At 39.3% G+C, this 22,460-nt stretch overlaps 1 protein-coding gene across 2 annotated transcripts; it reads left to right on the top strand.

The window, feature by feature from the left end:
• Positions 1–1,055: 1,055 nt before the first annotated feature.
• On the top strand, positions 1,056–7,190 carry nell3 (NELL (neural EGFL like) family member 3). Of its 2 annotated transcripts, none has more exons than XM_056249873.1 (5): positions 1,056–1,140; positions 1,306–1,903; positions 4,796–5,349; positions 5,468–5,534; positions 5,630–7,190. In XM_056249873.1, exons 2-5 carry the CDS (start codon positions 1,324–1,326, stop codon positions 7,156–7,158), a joined length of 2,730 nt encoding a protein of 909 aa, XP_056105848.1. In that variant the 5' UTR covers positions 1,056–1,140; positions 1,306–1,323; the 3' UTR covers positions 7,159–7,190. The 2 variants fall into 2 exon arrangements, with proteins under 2 accessions (XP_056105848.1, XP_056105847.1); XM_056249872.1 differs by having other exon boundaries at positions 1,077–1,140; positions 1,309–1,903.
• Positions 7,191–22,460: the final 15,270 nt, after the last annotated feature.

Raw genomic sequence — 22,460 nt, 5'->3', positions numbered from 1 at the left:
TCATAAGTTCAACTAATTGCACTTAATATAAAATACATTTTCATGTACATGCAATAAAGTGTCCAAACACATTGCAAACAGTTTGCACTTAAGTATTTCTTGAACTAATATTATTTTCGGATTAAATGTCGTTTTTAAAAGTACGCTAAAGTGTACTTCTTAGTTCTTTTTCACAAGGGAAAAATACCAGACCTTTTTTGTTGACTGCCTTTTTCAGTAATAGCTCCTTATGTGTAGCCCAGTGTTTTGGTGTTAAAAGTGTCAAGTCGAATATTGTACAACATAGCACTGTTAAATAAAAGGGAAAATAAACATCAAAGGAGGAAAAACAGATGAAAGACAGGGAGAGTGAGGGGTTAAACTCAGGCTGGGGAAACCTGATGCTAATTAGGTCTTTGGAATGCCACATACAGGCTGTGTGCCGAAACCTAGCAAGCCCCCTAACTAGACAGCATTTCTGGCCATGATTTGCGGATACAGCAGTTTTGGGACGTTGTTGGCATTATTGGGCATTATACGTGGAGCATTTGTTGACATCATATGTGCATATAGGATTATTTGGGCGTTATGCATGCAGCAATTTGGGGCCTAGTTGGCACAAAGAGCATATTTTAGCACACATACATTTGTTTTGGGCATTGTGTGTGCAGGATTTTTCTAAACACTTCTGGAGGAGAATGACATCTGCCTCAAAAGACTGCCTTTGTGGGCATCATACATTCCTAATTTGTTAAAAATGCAGCATGGGACGATGATGCCCAAAACTGCTGCTTATATTGCCCAAGAATTATGTGAATGCACATTTGATGCTCAAAAATATTGCATGTGCACATACAAATGATCAAAACTGTTGTGCATCTGCTTGTGATGGCCAAAAATGCATCATACACAATAACGCGATGCTGCATAAAATGATGATTCTTAGAAAAACTGCACACATCTATGATGCCTATACAGCCTACATATGATGCCCAAAGAAATGTTGCCTAGATAGGGAGCTCACTGGTTTTTGAGACACAGCCTATAACATTCTCCTTCAGAAGTGTTTAGAGTGGCTCACACACACACTGCACTAAAGGAGAGATGCTCACCTCCTGCTGTTTATGTTTTAACTGACATTCCAACAGAAGGCAGCTGCAGGTAATATGATTTCACTGTTTAAATAGTTATCTGCGGATTTAAACAAAATCAAAACATCTTTATGTTTCAAAACATATTGTTGACGTAGCCTCATTTCTTTCAGTTCAATGAACTCTTTCAAACGCGTTTTCCCGCTTGAGTCATAACTGTTGTTTTTTATTTTAGTAGATAAATGAATTAACAATGTCATCATCCAAAAAAACACTATTGCTGCTGGTTTATGTATTATGCACGTTCCGCTCCGCGCGTTCGGGGGACTCTGGAGACGCCAGACCCTGCTCCGGATCACACTGTCCGGGAGGCAGATCGCCCAGACCGCCGCGACAACACAGTCCGACAACACAGAGCAGATCAATAAATCAACATCATGCTCCCTTCAGCTTTTCATCTGAACATCACGCCACGTTTCTGTCCCAGCGCGGGCGGTCTGGAGACCAGACCAGGGAAACCGTCCAGACGCGCGTCGCTGGAGTGTTTGATCCTGTGTGCGCAGATTGCGTTACGCCTCAAGGACCAGATCATGTTGCGAACGACACCGGGGAATGTAAAGGAATTGAGTGCCGTCTGCCTCTGAGGATACGACAGAAGCCCCGATCGAGACCCTGTGCTGGAGACGGGTGTGTACCCGAGCCCAGCCAACCAACCCTCATCCATGTGGCAGACAGAGCCGCTCAGTTTCTGGGGGAATTTCCGGACATTGGATATCCCGCATCAGAGGTCGGGGCTCCTCTGGGAGTTCAACTCACGTGTGACATCAAACCAGGTGAATTGAAACAGTGGTTCCAGCTGTTCTGCACTTCTTGAATGAAAGTAACTAGCGTAACACTTAATCAAATAGAGTAAGCTACTACTAACTAGCCTATAGTGTATTATAAAAGAAAATCCAGCTAAAATTAATTTTTGTTACTTTACAAAAAGTACCATATGGTAATACCATATGCTTTGTCGAACATGGTAATGCCATGGTATTATTTTGAAACATGTAATAACTCATTTTCATGACTTTTTCCACTAACAAAAAAGTACCTTTTTTTTTCTTTTTTTTATGTAGGCTACTGGTAATACCATGGTATTCTTCAAAGTACCCTGGGCTGTGGAAATTGCATAGTAAATGAATATGGTAATCATTAATTAATATGATATAAATCAGGTGTTTCCAACCTTTGTATTCACCTGATTATTTTAGTTTTACATATTATATTTTAATTCGTTTGTTTATTAATAAATAAATAAATAAATAAAATTTGATTTTTTAATGGTTTAATTTATTTGATAATTATATCACAATCTTACAAAGCCCCTCAAGACATTTGGGATTACCTTAATGAATTCGATATCACACTATCACTGAACCTTGGTTCCACACTGCTTTTTTCCCCAGAATTATAATCTATAGATGTAATAAAAATAATGTTGTCTAGAAGTCTAATACAAACTACACAGAAGAAATCTCTTTAATGCTTGTGCACTGTAAACTTGAATAAGTGCCAATTTTTTTAAGTTAAGAAATTTTAAGTTTAAGTAAGAACTTGCAGATTTTTATTTTGTACTCATACATTTTAACTGCTCTTAACTTGAAATATTGAGTAAGCTAATTAATTTAACTTAAAATTTTCATAATCTCAACCTAAATATTTTTAGTAGTGGAAACTTGGCTAGCTTTAACTAGCTAATTCAATAAATGCTATAACTTGCTAATTGGTAACACAATGCTTTGATAGCATTAGCATAGCATAGCACTTGCTGAATGAGTACAGCAATATGAAACATTTAACATATATCTGTTCTCAAACCAAGCTCATGCTCCATTTGTCACCATGATGATAACCAAAAAAAAAAAAAAAAACCCAACATAACAGAAACTACTAAACTAGCATAACCAAACATTAAACACTATTTCACTACTATCTCCCACTTAACATTAATCTTGCACAAAAAATAAAAAAAAACATTTTAGTATTTTAAAATTTTAGCACTCACTCTCCCTTTTAAGTGTCATGGAAAAGCATGCTGGGAAGTAGAAATCCCAAGTCCAGTTTCATTTAAATTTAAGTGTGTCTGAATTAAAAGAAACAAGTTCATAAAACTCAAAACAATGAAACAATTCAGATTACTTAAAATGTGTCAGTTTTGTTAACTCAAAAGAAAAAGAAAGTTCTAAATACTCATAAAAGTTAATCTGATTGAACTGATTTTTTAATTTAAGTTGGCTCTACTCAAACCAATTTATTATTTTGAGCATTAGGTTTTACAGTGTAAATTTACAGACATCACAGAGGAATTATCTCTGTTGTCCTTGAACAATATGAGAGACATGCTGCAGGGTGGGGAGTGTACACAAACTATCAGGCTCCATAATACATAATACATTACTGCTGGTATTTTCATACATCAATGAATAGGGGAATTTGACAGCTGGCCCAAGAACTATTATTGCAAACACACACATCTGCTTGGCTACACAGCGTGTTGTAGAGCTGCAGAACTGCTGGCAGTCAACTGTCAAGAAATTGCAGACAACTTTAATCCATTTCCATACGATTGAAATAGTTCTAGCACAGAAAGAAAATAGCGCGTGGTTGTAAAATGATGCAATAAAATTGCTTTAACATTCACATATCAAAAAGCTGTTCACTCTACTAATGATACTATTTTACTAATTTCTTGTTTAGATAACCATTTTCTCAGTTCACACAAAATTGCATCAACGCGAGAGCATGAACTGCATGTCTCTAATTACTCCCAAATAATCCTTTTTATATCGAAATATAAGGTAGAATGGACAAGAGTAGGCCTAACTATTAATGGAAATGTACATGTCATTCTTAAAGGTGCACTTTGCAGGATTTTTAATTCTAATAGTAAACGATGCCCTCTCCCCAGCATGATATCAGGCACGCAGTCCAACCGATGCAAAAGAATACCAGCGGGAAAATGAGTGATGAGCTATTTTGCAAATTTTTTTTCAAATATTGTGTTTATTATGCATAAATAGCATTTTTTTTGTGTATATTTAGCCATCTTCAGTCTAGCTCGCTAATAAAAAATAAGTACGTGTCATCATAACATAATTACAATACTCAGTATTCTGTCGAGTTTCAGACAACAGTCAAAAAGGCAATAGCAACATTAGCGAATTGTTTTGTGTTGAGACAGAAGAACTTAGCGAAGCCTCCCGAGCTTCAGACAGACACAATAAAGTCCCCGCCCTCAACTGCGCCGCGCGTCGTTATTGGCTGGGCCAAAGATTGCAGCACAGAAACATCCCGAGCACAGTATTTCTGTAGATACGTAATGATTGAGATTGTTTTTGAGTCTATACTTTTATTTTGATGTTTTTCCGAAAATCCAAGATGGTCCTCACTGCAGAACCCGAAATCCAGGGAGGATTTCGAGGAGTGGGAGGAGTTGGATCCAGATCCAACTCCTCCCAACTTACATATACCTAATCCTACCCATCTCCGCCCCCTGATCCCTAAACCCACCCCTAATCCTACTCATCTCCACCCCTTAGATCTGGATCCAACTCCCCGCCTGGATCTCGTGTACTGCAATGAGGTGCTACTGGAAAATCCTGCATAGTGCACCTTTAAAGCTTAGCATACACTTTTTGAGTTAATGCCACTTAGTCTTGTCTGTTTCGTTCTTTCACAAGGAGAGAATGAGGTCCCTGCCGAGGACGCACTTATCCTACACCTACAGCTGGCAAAGGGACAAGAGAAGCTGGTGGAAGCTTTGAGAGCTCAGCAAGTGGTGATTCGTGATCTGCAGCAGAGGCTGGTGGAACAGCAGGGAGCCCTCCTCTCCCAGCAGCGTGAGATACTCAGCCAGCAGCGCCGCATGTTCGAGCAGATGGATGTGGTGAAGGCTCAGTACGGTCTGCTTTCTGAGACGGTCAAGCAAGTCTCTTTCCAAGGTCTGCAAGGAGAACTGCAAAGCCATTTCGAAAGTCACCTGGCCGATCTTCAGAACCAAGCACGTAGCCACCTGCAAAAGTCCTATGCTGTGCATAAGGTAGATGTGAACGCCAAAGTGATGAATGTAGCTGGGGACGCAGGACGTCCATTGTTGGGCTGTCGAATTGCTTGTGGACTTGAGGAATACTGTGACTTACAAAAGGATCCACCGCAGTGTGAAAGGTGCACTATGTGTCCCCCTGGATTCTTCCTGGTGTCACAATGCTCCCCCACTGCTGATAGGATGTGCCAGGTGACACTGTGGCAGAAATTGCATTATGCATGCAATACATAAGATTTCAGTAAAGAGCAAGCAAAGGTGTATGTGTTAATCTTTAACATGTCTTTGAGTAACAAATATCTATCAACAGGACAGGGATGAATGCCTTGAATTACCGAGCTTGTGTGGGGAGCGAGTAAAATGTCTTAATACCCCAGGTAAGCAAATTAAAAACATGATGCAACTCCAATGTCTGCCTTCAAATAGTCTCTTCCTGGGATTCACCAAGCTTACCTTTTGTTTTGTTTATCAGGAGGGTTTCGTTGTCTTGGTGTCTCCGAGAGGGAGATTTCCACAGGGCTGTGTGGTCATGAGTACTTCTACAATAAGGAACTTCAGGAGTGCCAGGCTTGTTCAGACTGTGATGGTGAGCCTGTTGGCATTCCCTGCACTTCCACCAGTGATGCTGTATGTGGAACTGTGTCTGAGAACATGCTCTCACAGTCTTGGGCTGCTTCGATTGTCATACCACCAACAAAATCGAAGAGTACTTCCATCTTTCCAGGGCTACAGCTTAATATTCGTGGCAAAGAGGGAAACAACCTATTGACCAACCATGATGATTACCTCAATCTCCAACAACATGGACTGGTCTGGATAGACTACAACTTTGCACTAAAGCACAGCTGCAGGAACTTTCTCCAGGTCGGGATACGGATAAACGGCAGTGAAGAGGAGGGTCGAGACCTTAGCGGGGTTCGAATTGAGCAACCAGAGAGAAAGTTCTTCCAGGGTGTGACTGTAAGTACAGCAGTTGAAGTGGAACCCAGTCATATACTGACACTCGTGCTGAAGAGTCCCAACCAATACTGCAACCAGAGTAAAGATATTCAAGTCTATGAGCTTGGAGGGGCTTCGTTCAGCTTGCTGTGGTTATCCCATGACACCGGTGCCGTGGCCATGACTGCTCAGATGTCAACAGCAGCCCACTATCAGAGTAACCATCGCCCAACCTTCCGTATAGCCGCTGTTTCTGATCCCTACATAGTGGCACTGACCCACGACAGCCGCGGGGTGCGTTTCATGGAGAGTGGCGTGGTGAAGTTTGTGCTCCAGCAGGCCATCTATTCCATGGGCCATGCTTGTGTTCGAGAAGGTTTCTCACTGATTGCCTACGTCAACCGAAATGGCACTAACCAGGAGGTGCTACGCTCCTTTAAGTCTGGTGTTAACTACAGGGACACTTCCATCACCCTTTCCGGAGCCACAAGGGTAGACAGAGAAGACTGGCTTAATTTTGAGATTGTTGCCCCATCTCAGTGCAATGTCCGCTACTTTGGCGATAATTCTGGGATTAGTATGATAAGCTTGATCTGGATCCCCACCACTGTCTCCTCTACATTCACAGCCACTGTCTCAAGAACAGGTCTTCCCTCTGGGGCAGTACGAAATAAACCCCTGCTTTTCAGGCAGATGAGCCCGAATACAGACCAAATGCGGCTAGCTGGTTCAGGTGAGGCACATGCCCAGAGGAACTTTGTATTTTCTGAAGCCGGCACGGTCAGTGTGGCCCTCAACCTAAAGCTGATCCACTCCTGCAATGTGGTGAAGCTGACCCTTTACCGGCAAGGTAAGGATGGAGGTCAGGCCACGTCGTTGGCCCAGCAGGTGGGTGGACATATGCCTGAAGGTAGTGAGTGGGCCAGCGTGGGGCTGAGAACTTCATTCGAAGTACAGAATGGTACTGCCATCTATGTTTCTTTGGACTGCGTTCGTGGGCGAATCAACCAGATCACCCATGAGGGAGGCACCAACATCTCCATTCTTTGGTTGGCATCATGATCCCAAATATGCAGATCAATGGTTTTGTAATTAACTGATTTAAAAAAAATTAAATGGTGCTTTCATAAGGTGCAGTCACACAAAGTAGAAACAATACAGATGGACTTTGGTTCATTTATAATAGCTGAAATGCACAGGTGCTATTAATACTCCTCTGGTATTCAGATTCTATGTTTATTGGAATTATGTGAGGAGGAATGTAGGAACAGTTCAGTTACAGAAATAGAAATTGAAATATGAACATGTTTCTTTTTCTTTTTCTTGTATGGAACAATGAACTTTAAAAAAGTACTTTTTAAGTGCTTTGGCTGGTTGAGCAGTGACCAATTTTTCGCAAGAGAGTTAATGCTTTTCATATCTGTTTGATTTGGAATCGATTTAAATTTGCGGAAACAGTATTTACGTGTGTTTGTCACAGAGTGTGTTTGTTAAAAAGTAAGAAAGAATGTGTTTTTTATGTGTATTTGTGAGCTGATGTGATGATTTTACTGCACTTAATCGTAGTGCAGAATGTTGTACAGTGCACACTTTTGTGTTTTTCTTTTTAAACCGATTGGGATTCAAATAATATAGCTTAATCTATATGAAAGATATAGATGCATTACTGACTTATTTTTTGTTTTAATATTTTACAATAAGAAATCAAATAACGAAATCCTTTTGCATTTTTCAGATCATGAATATTTATATATATTTAGTACTATGAATGAAAACTGCTGACCATAATGTCCTCTCATTGTAATTGATATATATAAGAAAAATACAAAACAGACACAAATTTGTCCTAAGTTACATTGTACCGTTATTAACTGTAAGTGGCATATGTCTTCTATTATTCAAATACTGTTGCCATATGCTGCCTTGCATACCATGTTTAATTGCTTTTGTATGTGCTCAAACTACAGATCACAAACAGTGAAGTGAACAAACATTTGGCAACATTAATGCCATGTCTGCTTTGGACTAGTGCATTTTGATGCAACGACTGGGAATTCATTTACCATAGACATGATGTAGTGTGTAATCTTTGATAAAACAAAATTAAAGTCATAACAATTTTGCCAAAGAACAATATTCTTTTTATTATTTTATTTAAAAAGCTTTTTGGTGATTCCAGAATTTCTAAATTACTCCATATGGACTGAAATCTGTAATATTATACTTTCGAGAACATGTTAGAAAAATCTAAAACATGTCACATGTGGTTGTTTTTGATCTTGTATTAGTATACTGGTTGCTTCATAAATGCAAATAATATATATATTTAGCCGTTTTTGCTAACCCATATGTTCAGGATCAAGGTTTCCACCCCAGATGGGTACCAGAAAACCTTCTATTGGGCACAGCGTCAACTGAAAGAGGGCAGAAGTTTGGTGAAACCTCAGATGGCAGTACAGGACATCTTTACACTGAACTACTTAAGTGTGACAAAGAAAGAGTCATGTCATTAGAGCAAATAGTGTCCGAGATATATTTGCAATACACTTAATGCAAACGTTTTTAAGGAACTTGATAATGAAAACAATTGAATGTCTGCCGAAACATGACTAATAGTGCTTAAATTAGCAAGAAAACTGATTGTGAGAAACAATAGAATGGGAATGGAAAGCAGGTGTAGAGCGCTGAACCAGATGTTTCTGGTGTAGATCAAATGAGATGTCCATACAAGAAAATATCCATTAAAAAAGCTATGGTTGGGAAGAGAGACAGACGTCAACTATACAGAGAGAGAGAGAGAGAGAGAGAGAGAGAGAGAGAGAGAGAGAGAGAGAGAGAGAGAGAGAGAGAGAGAGAGAGAGAGAGAGAGAGAGAGAGAAAAAGAGAGAGAGAGAGATATGAAAAGTAAAAATACCACTAGTGTACCTGACGTCAGAAAGTTCCAGATCTTTGGAAAGCATAGCTGCCAACTCTCACGCATTGGCCGTGAGACACCCGCATTTGATTGGTTTCACACGCTCACACGCCACACTCCCGATTTCTCACGCTGAAGTGTCAACCCGGGCGGTCAAATGCCTGGAAGATGAGTTTATCTATATATCTACCTGTTGAGCCACTCGTGATCGACTAGTTATACCGCAAATTCGTTAAAAATCTCCCGTTATCTATAGCGAGCGTGCATGCGAGACAGAGATTGTGCTCCAAACCGCGTAGAGCGAGCGAGAGACCTTGCGCGAGCGAGACCGCCCCCCCCCCGTGTCAACAAATCGCACTCGTCTCTTCCACCCCCCCCCCCCCCCCCCCCCCGTCAACAAATCTCACGCCGAGCAAAACTCAAAAGTTGGCAGGTATGGGAAAGAGATTTTTTTTCTGGATCGATATGTGGTCTTTTTGGTTTTTACACCATGGAGGAAGTTTTATAGCTCTTTTACAGTATTTTTTATAAATATGTTTACACATTTTTTTAATTAAAGTCCATCTTTTGTGATACAGCCAATCACAAATACAGGAATTTATATACATGTCAAAATTGTATGTGTTAAAACCGCCCTATTATGATTTGAGATCATTTTTCAAATGTGCGTACGTGTGATTCAGATACGAACATATGCACAAACAAATTAACATACAAACAAAAAACAAACATACACACACACTTCCAGATGTGAAATCTATTTCTGCATTATAGGCCATTTATAGCCTATAGATTGGCCGAAATAATTTACACATGTAGAACCAAAGTATGCTTACTAAACAACTGAACTTTAATGCTGTGTAATTAATAAAACAGAGTTTTATTATTAGATTTCCAAATACCTGGAGTACTCCGACTCTGCCACAAGGAAAACTGCACACGCCTGCTTAGAACCTGACTAGCTAATCACTTTTCCACATCAAATACCTTCTTTTTTTTTATCTGAACATTGTCATGGATTTAAGTGTATGTACACTATAACATCAAATCTGTGCCTACACACATTTTATAAATGTCATGCTTTATAAGCTGTGGTTTGAGAACATAATTATTTTGAGATTTCTTTGTCCATATACTCAAAAGTTCATATAAAGCAGAACAAAAAAAAAACTTTGAGAAGATCTGCAAAGAAACTAATATGAAAGGACAATTAAAACCTCAAAAACGAATACAATTTGATTACATGCACTCACAAATAAACCTGCTCTGTCAATGATTAAGATGGAAGTTTACATTCTGGTCAGACATTTGTTTACTTTAAAAATATATACAAAATTAAGTATTTAAATGAAAAGAATACTTGGGATTAAATACACGTTGGAAAAAATTGCACGTACTGATATAAGAAGTTTATAGCTTGTCGCAAAAAAGAATGAATACTTTTACAGAATTCATGAAATTCACCTATTTAACCCCTGCATAATATAAGAAAATAAATCAATTAATAAAACCAGTATGGCATTTATTGGTTCACATGTATTTCATTTTGGGACAAAAAAGAAAGACACGAAAACAAATTGAAAGATGTAATTATTCCAATCTATTTAGCAGATCTCTAGATGCATACCTTTATGTTTGTAATGAGCTCAAGACACAGAAAAAGTATACACTACCTTTTTAATATATTATGTGATGATACTTGTTACTGCTATCTCTCACACACCTTATTTTTATGGCCAACTTCGTCCTCTCACACTTTCTCTCCTCCATCTCATCTCTGTTTGCTCATTAGGCTGTTTACTGAGGCATGTTAATGAAGGCCAGCAGGTCACCACACACAAACAGAGAGAAATTCACAGTCTGCAGCTCATGAAAGCCTTTTCAGTCTCGCCAACCACAAAGATCTTCCTCCCACTCAGCAACATTTTCCAATGAACTCATAAAGATGAACTTACCGTGTTTCCTATGGAAAAAATATTAGGTGTCTATGCGGTATTGTAATCATTACCCAGATATAACGTCATTGTGTTTGGATTTTTGTTAGAACACTGACTAAAATGTATCCTGTTATTTAAATCTAGATTTAATAAGTGAGTTTGTTAACATGTAACTATTGTTTTTGCACTGTCCATGACTCAATATTTTGAAGACATCACTATTACTATTACTCATACACGAGGTTAATGATTTCAACAAACTTCTTGGCTCTAACCCTAAGCATTAAACTTACCACCATTTGTGCGTCGACAGTGTCGAGAGACTGGTTCTCTTATCAGCATGGAAACTTCTGCCAAATGTGTCTCAGTGGGTCCTGCAGACTGCAGAGAGAAGCTACAGAATTCAATTTGGTTCTCGTCCGCCTCTATTCAAAGGGGTCCTTCCCACCGTGGTAGGCCCTGAGCAGACTCTGGAACAAGAAGTAGTAACTCTCTTGGGAAGTAGGCCATAAAACAGGTTCCTCTACCTGAGAGAGAATCTGAGTTCTACAGCCGGTTCTTCATCGTTCTGAAGAAGAATGGAGGGTTGCGTCCGATCTTAGATATGCAAATTAAATTGTATGGCTAAAACGTTTAAGTTAAAAATGCTAACGTTGAAACAAATCATGACTCAAATCATATCCGAGGACTGTTTTTTTATTATAGATCTCTAGGACGCATACTTCCACGTATCCATCCTTCCACAACACAGGAAGTCCCTGAGGTTTGCTTTCGGTGGCGGAGCTTACAAATATCAGGTCTGTGGTCGTGCCCACTTTACAACCTGGCATAGCAAATCCTGAGAGCAGCTTACATCCCTGGGCACCAAAACCAGGGAGCAGACATCCTGTCGAGGCAGGGGCTGAGGCCCGGGGAATGGAGGCTCCACCCCGAGGTGGTGGAGACTATATATGGAGAGAGTTTGGCCAGACAGAAGTGGACCTATTTACGTCTCAGGAAACACACTGGCCGCTCTGGTTCTCCCTCACACATCCAGGTCAACTGGGGATGGATGCCATGGGTGCAGACGTGGCTTAGGCTTTCCCCCCAATCGATCTACTCCCGGGAGTTCTAGAGTGTGGTTCTCAGACCTATGTCTCTCCTCGATGGTTCTCCATGGGAGATTCCCATCAGGAGGGACCTTCTGTTCCAGACAAAAACCCTCGCCCAGATTTGTGGGTTTGGCCCCTGAAGGGTCTCTCAACCGAAGTTGTTGAGACCATCCGAACTCTAGAGCTTCCTCCACAAGGAAACTATATGCCTATAAACTATGCTATAAGTGGAGAGTCTTCACTTCATGATGCAGGAATTGCCAGTTGAACCAAGTTGTTTGACTGGTTGGTTCAGTGCTGGAGTTCCTTCAGGATCGCTTTTCTGCTGGGCTATCCCCCTCCACACTAAGGTTTTCATGGTGGCCATAGCTATTTACTATGCACCTGGGGCAATGGATATCTAAGGAGACACCCTCTGGTATCCTGTTTCCTGTGTGGCGTGGAGGTTAAGACCTGCTACACATGCGGGAGTTCTGGGGCTTTCTCGCTCAGTTGCTCAGTAGTCTTGCAGGCTTTTTATCCTCCTCCATTCGTGTAGCCGGACCAAGGGAAGTTCAAGGGTCTCAGGTGCTTATGTCCTAAGCTTTGCTCGACAAGATTCACACAAGGACAGGCACTTGTCAGTATAGCGTAGTGGGAATTATCATTCCCATAGCGTCGCTACTTCCGACGCAGCACGAGTTGCCTCGAAAGGGAACATCTCAGGTTACGACTGTAACTATTGTTCCCTGAGAAGGGAATGTGATACCTCCTGCATGCCTGTGAGCAACTTCAGCCAATCAGAAGCTGACTTTGTTTGGTCCGGGTCTCCTTTATAGCACCAATGAACGATTACACAGGTTCTTCAAATCTACAGAACAGAATATCATAGAGACTTGGAGGTGGGGTCTTTTCACTTGGACCAGTAAGAAACCAAATAGCGACTATTCAGGTCCCACCACAGCCACCACTAAAAAACCCTCAGAACATCTTACCTACCGAATAGTAATGCCTCATATCTTTGTGGTGAGTTTACAATGGCAGACACAGCTCAGATTTTCTTCACAAAGTGTAAACCTAGTTTTTAATACAAAACTGGTCACAGTAACTGAATGGCATTGATTGATTTGCTTTAGTTATAGCTGAGAAGGAGCCAAGAATATAACATATAGCATTGTTCCAAAACATGTCAGGAAGAACGCTCTTGCCCTGAAACAATAGGCAGCTCAGGCTCTGACAAGATGCAAGGTGTATGGTGTAGTTTTAAAGAGCTGAGATCAAAGCCGTTCCCCTGTGAGCACTGAGGTTAATTGCCTTCAGCAGCAGGAACTGAGAGATTAAGTGTGTGTAAACAGCTGTAAACAAATTACCTTCATTAAACAGTCACAAGCTGGCTACTCTGAGCACAGTATGCATTGTGGTGTTAGCATTTGGCTTATATAGCTTATGTATAATCACAATATTGTGAAATATTATTACAATTTTAAATAATGGTCTTCTATTTGAATATATTTCAAAATGTAATTTATTCCTGTGATAGCAAAGCTGAATTCTAAAATCGGCATGAAATGGAAGTTGCGAAACATGCACTCTTTTCTTGCCTACTGTGACATATGTGCGAGTGAAACGGCTTCTCGAAAAAAATAATAAAAATGCCCGTCTGGAATTGATGATCATTGTGGTTTGCTATTGGTCAATCTAATGTGAGTGACAGGTTGCCCCGCCCTTGCGCTGTGGATGAGATGTCGCTGCAAGAGGGAGGGGAGGTTATTTTGATTGAAGATTATGAGGGCACATGAATTTATGTGCATGGATAAATCCTTTAATACTGCATAATTCTATAAAAACCAAGAATTGGCCATTTTGATTTCATTGTGACTGCCTAGCACTACCCATAACTTATACCTAAAATCTGAGAGAAATGATTGGTGAATAACACAGAAGCACCTAACCCTGATTGTAAGCCGAAATATGACATAAATTGTATATTTGCCCCTAAAATCTTATTGGTTGATTGAAATGTTGTTCCAGGATCAACAAAAATGTCATGTGAGACTGCAGTCAAGTCAAGTCATTCACCTTCATTTATATAGTGCTTTGTAGAATACAGATTGTTTCAAAGCAGCTTTACAGAGATAACAGGAAATTAAAGTAACAGAGATTGTTTTGGCTTTACAGCAGCTCTAGAATAAAGTCATTGTCTAGCTGAAGTAAGGGGTCGCTTACTCAACACCGTTTTTAACAGAAAACTTTTAATGCATTCTGGCTGTTCATTAGCCCACAACGGCGTTTGGCGCAAACTTTGAAGTGGGTTTCAAAGTGCAAGTGCTGTGTCCAAAAGAGCCCATTCTCAAGCTTCTAACTTTAGCAAACACCACTTAGGTTTTATAATAGATTCTGTGGTGTTATATCATATATGCACTTTATGTCACAGGAAGATTTTTCTAGCGTTCAAAATCAATACACAAAAAGTGAAGTAAATACTTTGCAGTGGTAGAACAGGCTTTGAGGACAGCCTTTTTGTCCTTTATGAACACTGAATACTATGGAAGCTTGTTTCCGATTCTGAAACAATTCAGAGTTTTTTTCTCAGAGTTGCGAGATATAAAGTCTGAATTGCAAGTTATAAAGTCTGAAATGCGAGATACAATCTCATAATAGACCTTAATCAGGGTAGCACCATATTCGGGAAGTTCAGGACTGAAAATGAGGCTGTGATGGATAGAATACTGTCAATGGATTATACTGTTGTTTAAAGACATACATTGTTCAGCTGACAAAAAGAAAAAAAAAAAGTTTACAGTGTTTACTCTGAAATCTGACCTCTTGAACCCACGGCCAGAGTTTTTCTGCATGTCAGGAGATCCCTCAGGAAGTCCAGGGGTGACACCACATAAGATAAACTGCTGCCACGCAGCGGGCCGAGGGATGAATCTTGTCCTGTGAAGAACCTGCACCTCACATCTGGTTTGGATTAACTGCCCCGTACGGCAATACAAGCAAAAAGCAACATATGACAGTACTGCCTAAAAACCTTCTGGAGGAGACAGCCTATTAAGGTCTAGGGCCTCATTTATAAAACGTGTGTACGCACAGATTTAAACTTAGAGGGCCCTATCTTGCACTCGGCGCAAATGACTTTGTACACTGACGCATGTATCATTCCTATTTTGCACCCGCGCAAAGCGGACTTTTCCCTCCACAGACGCACGTCGGTTAACTAAGAAATACACTTGCGCTCCCCGGGGCGGTTCAGCGCAAAGAGGAGGCGTGTTCCGGCGCAAACTTTCCCTCATGCTATTTTGCTGTTCTATAAAACAATTGCGCCACTGACCAGAAAAAAACTAGTCTAAAGTCAGTGGCGCGTTGCGCGTTGTTCATTATGCTATTTTAAGGGCGCATGCTTGGCCATAATCAATGTAGCGTGTGCACAACGCGCATACACGTTGATTCTCTCATCTAAGCAGCAGTTTTCATTTTTGCAAATCATACATTATTACGATAGATAGATAGATAGATAGATAGATAGATAGATAGATAGATAGATAGATAGATAGATAGATAGATAGATAGACAATTTATTATAAAAGCATGTAGCTTACACATTTACCCAAATTATCATACGCCTGTTTAACAGAAGTTAATTTGGGTGGGTTTCTCCATCCCCAATGTCACTTCTCTGTGTTTTACGGCCCTGACAAAAACGTTGCTCTCCTCGGCTGTGAACCGCTCCTGGCGCGCGCCTGGCAAATCCGCCGTTATAACAGGAATCCGCTTTAGAACAAGCGCGCCTGCTCTTAAAGGGAATGTGAGATGACGCTCTGATTGGTTTATTTCACGTTACGCCCAAACCACAGCTATGAATAATGAAGCTACTTCATACCAACCCCTTTTAGATTTGCGCCAGGCGCAAGAGGCATTTATCCCGCCGGGAAAATAGCAACAGCGCCGAGATCCGCCCACAAAGTTACTTGCGCTTTACGCTTTGACACTTGCGTTTCAGATCGTTAAAATAGGGCCCAGAGTGTGCGTGTGCTAAAATCTACGCCAACGTTCGAATTTTTAAAAATGGTCTTTGACGTGGAAAAGGGCTCAGTGCGACGTCAGGGTCTAAGCACTTTTTTTTGTGGCAGAGAGTCGCAGTATCGCAGGTATTTGGAAATCTAAGCAATTCTTGCCACTTGCAGTTCTCAAGTAAGTGGCGTTTACACAACACTCTTTTCAACTAAAAACACAAAACTTTTTATGCGTTTTGGCCGTTCATTTACATGACAACGCCATTTTGGGGGCCTGAAAACACAAACTAGCAATTATTGTCTCTGTGTAAACTATAGGCTACTAAACCACGAATTTGTGAAAATGCTGATGTCGTGTGCAATGTGTATTACATGTTTCTTTACAAAGTGACATCGCCAACTACTGGCCGAACAGCAGAATACAACGTTTTTAGTCATTTTTACAGATCCGTGTGAACGGGGACAATTTTGACAACATTGTCATCTGTACACGAAAAAAAAGCTAAGGGAAAACATATTTTATAGTGCATCGTTGTCGTATACACGTACCGCAAAGTATTTGGACATTGACTGGTGCTCTTTTATATGTTAATGACATTAATTAGATGGCGTTTATAAGGTAAAAATCTGAAACCATTCAGCTGCGCTCATTTTTTGTGCTTATGTTTGAGAAATGTTGGACGGTTTCTACAAAACATTTTTATAAATGAAGCCCCTTCATTTTATCCCGTTTTTTATCTTTACTTTAATATATGTATAAAATGTAATATAAAATGCCATCAGGGTGTGGGGTGCTATGGAAGCTTGTTTCCGCTACAGAATAAAACATTTTAAAAAACAATTCTGACTCTTTTTCTCTCGCAATTGCTAGTTTATATCTTGCAATTCTGACATCTTTTTTTTAGAATTGTGAGATATAAATTCGCCATTCTGACTTTATATCTCGCAAATCTATGATAAAATGTCAGAATGGCGAGATGTAAACTTGCAATTGTGAGATAAAAAGTCGCAATTACCTTTTTTTATTTTTTATTCTGTGGTGGAAACAAGATTCCATAGGGTTGTTTCTCAAGAAATCGTTTAGGGGAGACCGGGGATGGTTGTAACACGGGTCAGTTGTAACAATTCCAATCTGTCCAATCAGGAACTAGTTACAAATCACCTGATTCACTTAGCACATGCTCAGTTTAGTTCTTATTCCACATGAGACAAAGTAGAGCCCAGTGGCAGACACAGCAAATGTTAGAGTGGAAAAAACCATTTTGAGGTAAGAAAGTTACCTTTTCTACTTTTTTTGTTTTTGTTATGGGAATTTCTGCTTTGAAGTTAATCTCATCAAACTTGTATTATGTTTATTGTGTGTCTGTGTAGATATTTTCCATGCAAGTTGTTAGTGCTAATGTTTTGCCTGTTAGCTGTAAGGTGAGCTAGTTCATGGCTACATGACTCTGGGTTAGTTGTAACAACAAGACTCTGGGTTAGTTGTAACACACACACACACACACACACACACACACACAAACACACACACACACACACTCACACACACACACACACGAGCGCACACACACGCACACACACACACACGCACACACACATACAATGTTCAAGTGTTCAATTTGATTATGGCCAATACTAACACTGGCAGTAACAAACATGCTTACAAACAATGTTTGTGTTCAAGTTCAATTTATAATGGTCATAATGGTTTATAATTAATATGACTGAGAGTGACAAACACACATCAGTTATATTGAAAAGTCAGTGTTGAATAAAAACCTTTCAAAATAATTTTTTTGTCAAAATCTTTATTTTATTATGTGACATATCACCCCGGTGGATATCATAATGTTACATCTCACCCCAGGGTATGTTACAACTAACCCAGCCTATGGGGTGAATTGTAACATTTCACTCCTCGTGTTTGAAACTAAACCATGCATTTTATTTTTGTGTTGCAAAGATAATAGCTATGTCATTTAATAGCAGACACTTGTAACTAGTTTGGATCACATTTTGAACACACTGACTTCAAAGTACTACCAGATATAGACAGAAAGGTCAAAATTGTTACAACCATCCCCGGTCTCATCTGTTTACTTGTTATAGGTTATATTATTGTGTAGAAATAAAAAGAAACTCGAGGCACCATTTGTGGTTTCTCACATCGTCACACTTCAAAAAGGACTTGAGGAACAAGGTGGAATCCATTAGTTCCTACAAGAACTCTAAAGATCAGAACTCTAGGATCTGCAGGATTAAAATGTATAACTTGAGATTGAAATGTACTAATACAAACTTTCAGAACACAGGACATGCATTAAAACATTCTGCATACATCAGAGGCCATTACAAGAAGAAAGTAAACTGTTGATTAAAATTATTTCGGACTTAAATCAGTGCTCAGTAAGTAAATGTGTGAGACTATAAAGCAAACACTGTGTGGTGATGGTTTCTGATGCATTATATCTGCATTGACATGATAAGAAACAGGGCTGAACAGATAACAGCGGAACTGATGGTTTTCTATGTATAGCTGCCTGAGACAGATTGCATGACTATATGGGGAACACATTTGCCTTGGTAAGCAGCAGCAAAGACAGCAACTTAAAAATGAGGAAAAACTAAAGAGGAAAGCTGAGAATGCTGGATGTCTCGTGAATGTAAACACTGCGACTGTCTGTCAAGAACAATCTGGAACAAGAAAAAGAACAAAGGGCAGATTGGGAAATTCATTTCATGTATGCACAGAGAGAGAAGGAAAACAAGCTGGAATGTTCTTTTCATCACTGAATGTGACAACAGTGTGTTTTTTCCTGGTACTGACAACTGTGCAAATCCAGCGTAGATCCGTGAGCTGCCAAACCTCAGTAAAGCTCAGTCTGTTGATGCACTTCTATTTGTAATCAGTGTCACGAGTGTCTCAGATGAGGGTTTGGTACATATGAGGCATTTGTAAATATGACAAAAGCTTCTCTTCTTTCATGTTTGCATATTATTGCATTTATTATGACATATGTTCAATATCACTTGAGTTATGGTTTCAATGTGTGTGAAACTCCTCAGAACTGAATGAAAAATTTCACATGAAAAATTTGAATTAAATTTAAGTTGTATTTTTACAATCTTTTTACAAAAATACATAGTATTTGTTTATTTAAGTTTACTAATTTTTCTAGGGTTAATAAATAGAAGAAAATCACAGCTGGGTACAGCACACACAATTGGGGAGAGATATTTACTTCCAACAGCTATAAGATTAGTATGTTATATATTTAAGCTTATTCAAGATTATATTCATTTTAATAAAAGCAATTTATCTAAATACTTATAATATTTAGATAAGGAAATTAATTAGTGGCCACTGCAAAGAGAATAAGCTTTTTAAATTGATAGATTAAGGTTGAGGGAACAGGTTTTTTTTGTCCTCTATCTCTGGTTTAGTTTGGACTTCTGGAGAAGACATACAGGTTTTCTGGAAGTATTTCACTCGATTGGGATTCGAGTTCAGGATGTCAACATTCAAAATATTACAAAATGTTTTACAAGCTCAAAAATCAGTCAATTGTTATTATTATTATTTTTACCAGTGATATGCTCTTTAAAAATGATAAAGCGCATGTTGTACTGGAGTTCACAGAGGCACTGGTATGGTCACAGTGCCCCCTGTAGGTTGATATCAGTCAGTTATTCAACTCTCAAAACAATTGGTTCCTGTCACATCCTCTGGGAGCCCTACTACATCACAACACATCTTACACACCCTGATGAGATGAGATGTGAAATTACATCCCCAATGACTCGAATAATCATGGCAATCTCTTTCCAGTTTATTAATAATCTACCACTACAAGTCATTATCAGTCGAATTATGTAGAAGACAGATGGATGGATGGATGGATGGATGGATGGATAGATAGATAGATAGGTGGGTAGGTGTGTTTGTAGATAGATAGATAGATAGATAGATAGATAGATAGATAGATAGATAGATAGATAGATAGATAAATAGATGGGTTTGTAGATAGATAGATAGATAGATAGATAGATAGATAGATAGATAGATAGATAGATAGATAGATAGATAGATAGATAGATAGATGGGTTTGTAGATAGATAGATAGATAGATAGATAGATAGATAGATAGATAGATAGATAGATAGGTGTGTTTGTAGATAGATAGATAGATAGATAGATAGGTTTGTAGATAGATAGATAGATAGATAGATAGATAGATAGATAGATAGATAGATAGATAGATAGATAGATAGATAGATGGGTTTGTAGATAGATAGATAGATAGATAGATAGATAGATAGATAGATAGATAGATAGATAGATAGATAGATAGATAGATAGATGGATGGATGGATGGATGGATGGATGGATGGATGGATGGATGGATGGATGGATGGATGGATGGATGGATGGAGAGAGAGAGAGATATTCAGGTGCTATTCAGGTGGTAAAACACCAGCTCTCTTTATGCTCTGCAATATTTACTGAAGAACCTCTTCAGAAGCCACTTCACTTTATATGGCTTTATGTAACTTTTCGGGATAAATTTAGCAGCATGTTCACACTTGACAGTGCTTTATGACTTTTAGTTGGATCTACTGTAAAAAGAATACACAGAAAAGTAATGGACTTTTAAATGTACTAAATTTCAACTTCATCCTTACAAATGTGTACATGTGAAAAGTTTCGATTGGAATTACATGAAAATATACTTTAGTTTACTATAATGCTTGTTAGTACATTCTGCAGTATTAACCATATTTAATAGACAATAGAATTGTGAAATATACTTATAAAGAGTCCAACTTACACGGGTCAAAAAAGCACTCTAAGTTTCAGCTAATTTCATTTAGTACCATTTTAAATGTGTAATGTATAATGGATTTTCATATAGTGTTATAAATGACTGAAAATATTGAGTTTGCACTTTATATATTTTTACAATATTTTTCTCTTTAAAAAATAAAAGTTTGCTGTACATAATTTTCAAAAGGGTCGGTGGATGCTATTTTGGGTGTTCTGAAAGGTTGCGAGGGCATTGCTAGATTGTTTCTAAGACCCTGTTTACACCTGGTGTTTAAATCCGTCTCTTTTGTCCACTTCTGTCCTGCATTTCTTCGAGGGGAGGGTCTATGGGCAAATTTTGGGGCTTTTTCAGATCTTTCGATCTAATGGACAAAATAAGCTCACGCAATGTACATTTGAACATGCTCGGAAATGACGGAAACACATGCAGAGAGAATCAGCTTTAGTTTCTGTTCTGACAGCTGTAAGACCAGCTGAACGCTGTGTGTGTGTGTGTTAGAAATCAGGAATGGTGAGAGAACATTGTGCTTGGTATGTTTTTCGTCTTTAAACCACTCTTGGGTCAACAGCAGACAAAGTTTAAATCCTGTCTGCCTAGTGTGGCTTTCATAATGTTTATGCGTTAGGTCAGTCGGCGGAGAGTAGGTGGTCTTTTGTGGCTGTTCGAATGCATTAGACCACATGTGCATTTACACTGCAAAAGCAATCCGGTCTAATGCTTTTTTGACTACCTCTGGAAGTGGTTGAAAGCTCAAAACGTTTTAGACCTTGTTTACCCCTGTGTTTAGCGTCGTCCACTTGTGATCCGAGCGACTGAAGCGCATCTTAATAGCAACCGTAAACAGGGCCTGGGGAATTCTGGGAGGATGCTTAGTCAGAAGAGCCCACTGTCTTTCAAACAGGTTTAATAAAAATCCAGACAGACTTGTTTGGCAGTAACATTTAATGGTGTTTCCCATGAAAGTAAAACACATTTCAAGAGGGTCTGTTATCTGCCTCTCTCTATATAATTTCAACACACTAGTTTATAACTTTCATCTGAACGTCAGCTCCTCAGATAATCACTTTTCTTTCAAGCAATGTTGTGTGAGAAAGAAAAGAAATGAGTTCACCCAGTCACATGGATGACCCTGAACCTGTTTGGTCAGGTTCGTGACAACACACGAGTTCCTCGTACGACAAACTGATGGACATGATGGGTAGCCGTGAAACCGCAGGAAAACACTGCTTTTAAAGGTCTGAGAGCTGCTACGGGGCAAAGCAAGAGAGAAAGACACACAGGAAGAAGAGAGAGTGCGATAGAGAAACACTGAGACTTTGAATATGCTTATACAGAGGCATGCCAAGAAACTACACACACTAGTATTAAAGCTGCGGGAAAGCGATAGACAGAGAGAAAGATAAAGATACGGTTGCAAAAGCATACAACTTCTAGCCACAGAACATGCTTGCTTAGCAGATAAATACGTTGGGTAATGCTAATACAGAGTGAGCAAGCTAGCGACAGTGTACTATATATTTGAAGCTAAGCTATCCATTTGCCACTAAAACTAACACCAGGTTACACTATATATATATGAATATCTGGGATTGTATTTCACA

The sequence above is a fragment of the Rhinichthys klamathensis genome, unplaced genomic scaffold, assembly GCF_029890125.1.
Source record: "Rhinichthys klamathensis goyatoka isolate OS25496 unplaced genomic scaffold, OSU_Roscu_1.1 h1tg000064l_1, whole genome shotgun sequence".
Classification (NCBI taxonomy): Eukaryota; Metazoa; Chordata; class Actinopteri; order Cypriniformes; family Leuciscidae; genus Rhinichthys; species Rhinichthys klamathensis.
The sequence above is the reverse complement of the archived record's forward strand: the minus strand, read 5'-3'. Positions and strand labels throughout refer to the sequence as shown.